Source organism: Monoraphidium neglectum (assembly GCF_000611645.1).
Source record: "Monoraphidium neglectum strain SAG 48.87 unplaced genomic scaffold scaffold01989, whole genome shotgun sequence".
NCBI lineage: Eukaryota > Viridiplantae > Chlorophyta > Chlorophyceae > Sphaeropleales > Selenastraceae > Monoraphidium > Monoraphidium neglectum.
Genome location: NW_014011639.1, coordinates 6,542 through 11,960, shown reverse-complemented (window position 1 = coordinate 11,960; position 5,419 = coordinate 6,542). Strand labels below are relative to the sequence as shown.

Below are 5,419 nucleotides of genomic sequence, written 5' to 3'. Positions count from 1 at the left end.
CACAAGGAACCCCCCTCCCGCCCACCTGGCCGCGTATGAGGACCTCTCGCGCCCTCTCGTGCGGCACCGCCCCCAGCAGCGTCACGCGCCCCTCCAGCCCGCCCTGCCGCACCACCTCTTCCAGCAGCCGCCGCTTGGGGCCGTCGCCACCTGGTCAATCGAGGCAGAGGGCGGCGAGGCGCGCTTGGACCGCCGCCAGACCTTGCCCACACGCTGCCGCTTGCAGTCACTGGTGATTTCATACGCTGCCGCTGTCTCGTGCTGCCGCTTTCACGTACCGCCGCTCTGAGCAACTGCAAACGTCGATTGAGTTGCATGTCTAATCACTTGCTCAAGCAACACCATCATTGTCCCGGCGGCCGCCCGCAAGGGAACCGGGAAGCCTTTCGAACCGTGCCATTGGCCAGGCGCGGTGGCAGTGGGGCAGACGCCGCCGCGGTGTGGGAAAGGCGGCTCGGCCCGCTGTCCCATCCGCCCCCTCTCACCTATCACAAACTGCACGTTGGGGTGCCGGGCGCAGACCTCTGGGATGACCAATGCCAGGAGGTCGATGCCCTTGCGGTACACGAGGCGGCTCAGGGCCACCACCGTCAGCGGCGGCAGCAGGGCCCCGTCGCGCGGCTGCTCCTCTAGTTTGTCCTCCTCCCCACCCTCGTCCGCAGTTGGCTTCTGCTGCTGCTGCTGCTGCTGCTGCTGCTGATGCTGCTGTTGCTGATGCTCCTGTTGCCGTGATTGCTGCCGCCGCTGCTCCTCCTGCTGCTGCTGGTGGTGATGATGTCGAGGCTGCCGCTGAGCAGGAGCGGCGGCGCCCGCCGCTGCGCGCAAGCGGGCGCTGCGGCGGAGGACCGTGTGGCCGTTCGTCTGCTGCTGCTCCTGTTGGGCGGGCTGTTGCCGCTGCCCGCCCGTGCCTTTGCCCGCGGCGGGGGGTGATTGCTGCGAACGCCGCCCACCCACCCCGTGCCGGCTCTGCTGCGCCTGCGCCTGCCCTGCCTGCCGCCGCTCCCCCTGGCCTTCCTCCCCGTCGCTCGGCGGCTCGAAATCGCTCGCATCCACCGCTGCAGATGCAAAGGCAGCATGGTGTTGTGTTTGCAGGTCAGACCACTCCAAAGCATCACCAGCCGCACGCGGTGTGAACGTACCCGATGCCGAGCAGACGGCGCCGTTTTCAGGGGCTCGGCCCCCGACCCCCCGCGCTGCCAGCCAGCCCGGTCCGCGCCCCCGGCCCCGCCCCGGCCCGCCCACCGTTCGGGATGACGCTCACGCGCGCCGGCGGCAGGCAGGCGCGCAGCACTGTGTTCTCCCGGCTCGTGTGGCTCACGCAGATCACCGCATTCACATCCGATAGGGCGGCCTTCAATATCTTGTTGGTGGCTATGGAGGCCGCGTCGGCAAAGCCGAAGAGCGAGTGGTCAGTGAAGACGGCCTTGGGGGCCGTCGGTGGCGGTTGCAGCGGCGGTTGGGGCGGCGGTAGGGCAAAGTGGGCGATGAGGGGTCAGGAGAGGGGCCGGGAAGCATGAGCACGTGAAAAAGCCTCGATGAATATTCGCCTGAAGCCGCGCGCGTGCACGACAAACACGGCAGGCATCTTAAACCTGGCAGCTTCCAATACACAGTCACCCGCAGCCACACGCGCACGGCGCCCTCGCGCGCGCCCGCCGCACCCTGTACCCCATCGTCCGCGCGTGCACCAGCGCCTCTATCCCCAGCGCCGAGAAGGCCTGGTGGGCGTGGAGCAGGGTGATGCCCTCTCGCACCAAGATGGCACGCAGCAGCCGCATGTTGCCGGCGATTGTGGGCAGGGTGCTCTGGGCGTAGAAGGGGCGCCGCGGAATGTAGTAAACCTGTGGCCGGGCGGGGCGGCAGCTGCTTTCAAAGCCATGGTGGTGGTTGCAAAGCCAGCATACAATGGTTGCGGCTCAAATGTACGCGGAATTGTAAAGGGCACTTGCGGACGGGACCGCGGTGGCGCTGGGGATTGGAGCGCCGCATGCAGGGTGGGTGAGGGATGAGTGGCGCTCGCCTTGAGGCCATTTGTGAGGTACCGCACGCCCTGACAGTCGCCATACGCGTGAGTCATCACCACCACCTGCAGCCGTGGTGAGCAGCGGCGGCGCCGGCGGCGGCGGCAGCAGCCCCGGCGTTTGCAGCGAGTGCTTGTGGCTGTGCGTGGCGGGCCGACGGGCTGTTGCCAAGGGGAAATGCGTCCACTGATTGGGGAATCAGAAAACTGGCGGCTGTAGCGGCTGCCTAGGCTTGGCCACGCCTGAGCAGCTGCCGCTTTATCAAGTGCTCACCTTGTGCCCTGCTGCCAGCAGGCACTGCGACAGCTGGTAGATGTGGTTTTCGACGCCACCAAAGTTTGGATAGAAGAAGTCACTGACCATCAGCACACGGTGCCGGTGACCGTCGCGGGTGGCGCCAGGAGGGGCAGTGTCGCCGATCACGCCAATCACGCTGGTGCCCTGCGCCGCCATGCGCCCAGCACGAGCAGCAGCGTCGCGCTGCCGCGATCAAGTCATACCCTGCTGAAAGAAGCGAGCCATGAGTGTGGTAGCCTGATTGAATTTGTACCATCATCATTCAACATATTCTGCTGATTTCGCGCGCGAGATCAGCACCGCCATGGTTGCGTGTGTTTCGAAAACAAGCAGTGCCAGAAGGCCAAGAGGAACACTGCAGGGTGTACCGGTATTTCGCGAGTTCTCGATGGGCACCTCCAGTCTGCAGTAAGGGCGGCGATTGGGAGGTCCGGTAACGACCAGACGGCAGGTGCTGGTCCACAATACGTCATGTCCGACAGACGTTCAACACCTGTGTACGAAGGTCGTGACACTGGCGTCGATGCGGGCCAATTCCTGACGACTGCATTTGGCACAAGCCATGAATGTCACGCAAGCTGCAGCCCGCTCTTGTGGTTGATGCGACTGCAGTCAAGGCCTTGTCTGAGGCAAGGGCTGGTATGGGTGTGGGGCCTCGATTCTCGTGCAGGCGGTGTCACCGAGCGGATGAAGGGCGCAGCCCCTTCCAAGGCCAGCTGCTGAATGCAGACATACAATTGCTGTGATCAGTTCCGGGAGCGCAGCTGCTAAACCATATCTTCAAGCCAGCCTGCCCTGAACCACTGTACCAGTGCCCCATGGCAGGACAGCCAGCCGGCCCCGAGCTCAAAGACTATTGAAGATACAGGTAGCGCATGTGAGCACATCAGTGCCATGGACGTGCCATGCACCTTTGTTTCTCATACAAAGGACTGCGCCGCCCTTTGCTGAGGCATCGATCAGCAAAACTGGGGGATCAGGTGCAACTGGCAGCAGAGAGGCGCATGTTGCCAACCTGTCCAGCATGCCTGGCACAATGCGCACGGCCGTCGCAGCTCATGGTGGGAATTCTGGCCGCTATCCGACTGCCTAGTGCGCCCTCAGCCATGACATTCATCCGCCCGTGGACACAAAGGCTACAGCCTCCATAAGCCCATCATGCGTTGAAAAGCGATGCAGCAGGCCAACTTGATGACAACATGGTTACACCAAACTACAACACTTGCGCACACACATTGTTATTCCGGCAAGGGGCGGTGGCAAGGCTTGCACTATGATGTCGTATCCCTGCGCTATCCCGGCGGCACAGAACACTGAACCGTTGTCAAGCTGGGGCGCCCCCGCTCGCCATCACAACAAAACGTATGGGTGGTGCCCGGCGAACATGGCAGGGGTGGCCCCTAAACAGAAGGGCGGGCTTCATGCAAAACGCACAAACGTGGGTGCAGGTTGGGGGCAGTGCTGGGTCCAAATGCGGTTGTTTGGCGGCACTGGTTGGTTGATACAAGGTCGGCGGCAAGGGAAGGACGCAGGAAGACAGGCGGCAACGAGCACCCGGCAGCCAGCCGGGGGGCCCAGGGAGATGGGGTTGTTGACCTTGAGCACAGGCCACATCAGCGCGCAGGGCGCAGGGCGCATCACATGATGGCATCCCCAGGTGTCATACCCAGAATGACCTGAGCTGTGTAAAAGTAAAGGACAAGCCCCTGGAATAGGATCGGGGAGGGGAGGCAGCGACGCGGAGGGGGATGACGCAAGGCAAGAATAGATGTTCGAGGGTATTGGGCGGCTTGTTGCCAGTGCAGCAACGTTATCTAGGTCTAGGTCTGCTCTCGCGGCTGTCAACGTGCCCTGACTGCAGCTTTTGTCAGCCGTTGGCGGGTTTGGCAAGCAATGCCGCCAAGCCTCGGGCGTGGCCGGCCTGCAGATGGTTGTGTGAGTGGCTCACCGTGCTGTCTACGATGGTGGTCACCAGCGGTACTGATGTCACCGCGGGGTCGAACCTGTCGGGTGTGGTTGTGTGTATGGTTCATGTTGGGGTTGTGTCAGTGTGGTGAGTGCAAGAGGTGGGGCCCCAAGCGCGCTGGGCAAGAGGCAACCCCAGCAGCACCAGAGGGCAGGTGCAGCGCCCGCTGAGCAGTGCACCAAAGGCAAAGGAAGGGGATTCTCACCCGTGCCTGTCCGCCAGCAGCGTGAAAAACGCCCCCAGGCCGTTAGCCCAGAGGGACACGAGCTGATGGGGGGCGGGGCAGAGAGCACGCGGGGCGGGTCGCAGGCGGGTCGTCAGCGGTGGGCTGCAGGATGGGGCGCGGCGGCCGCAATTTCCGTAACGCGGCACGGCTGGCGTTTGCCCGCTACAAACGGCCCGGCTGTCTGTCCTTCGACAGGCAGGCTGCCTCCCAACCCCGGTGTGGGACCACCAGCCCTGGTGCCGCCCAGGCCATCCGACCCTGCCCAGCAACTCGCCGAATCAGCCAAAGGCGGCACGTCATCGCCCCGCCCACCGGCCGCCGCCCCTACGTCTTCATTAACATGGAACTCACGGGCAGGGCGATGGCGACCGCGGCGCCAACCTCAGTGGATATGCCCGACCACACGCAGGAGAACCCCAGGATGGCCAAGCCCAGGACAGCGCCTGCGCGCGCGCAACCGAAGCCCCCGCGTCAGCGCAGAAAGCATTAGCGCGGAATAACAGCCCGCCAACTGACAGCGTGCGCCCAGGCGCTGCCGCGGTGATCTTGCCCAGGCGCCACCAGAGCAAGGCGCCTGACTGCGCCCTGCCGGGCGGTGGCGTTCCTTGCGGCTGCTGCGCGCGACAAGGCGCTCCCTCTCTCCCGCACGCACCCATCATGCAGCCGGCGCCGGCCTCCTTGAGCACGACCCGCGGCACGTCACGGTTCGAAATCTGCTTGAGGGCCAGCGCCCTGCAGCAAATCGTCGAAATGTGGGTGACCGCGTCAGTTGGCGTGAATTGACTCGTCAAGGCGAGGAGTGCTGCCGGCGCCTCCGACCCGCCCGCCAGTCGGGGTGCTGCCACAGCGCCTGCTTCGCTCGCCTCCGTCCAATTCTCAGCGCACGCACCCACACACCAGCTCCCCCCC

General features: G+C 64.5%; 1 protein-coding gene across 1 annotated transcript in view; it reads right to left on the bottom strand.

Annotated features, from left to right (window-relative positions):
• Positions 1-270: 270 nt before the first annotated feature.
• MNEG_9591 (phosphatidylinositol glycan, class A) overlaps positions 271-5,419 on the bottom strand; it is a gene marked incomplete at both ends in the record, with an annotated part of 6,573 nt that continues 1,424 nt past the window's right edge. Inside the window, 10 exons of the mRNA XM_014041938.1 lie at positions 271-293; positions 486-815; positions 1,243-1,423; positions 1,662-1,841; positions 2,067-2,153; positions 2,295-2,462; positions 4,267-4,321; positions 4,490-4,551; positions 4,862-4,953; positions 5,163-5,242. Coding sequence (XP_013897392.1) covers positions 271-293; positions 486-815; positions 1,243-1,423; positions 1,662-1,841; positions 2,067-2,153; positions 2,295-2,462; positions 4,267-4,321; positions 4,490-4,551; positions 4,862-4,953; positions 5,163-5,242 — 1,258 coding nt within the window. The remainder of the gene's footprint in view (positions 294-485; positions 816-1,242; positions 1,424-1,661; positions 1,842-2,066; positions 2,154-2,294; positions 2,463-4,266; positions 4,322-4,489; positions 4,552-4,861; positions 4,954-5,162; positions 5,243-5,419) is intronic.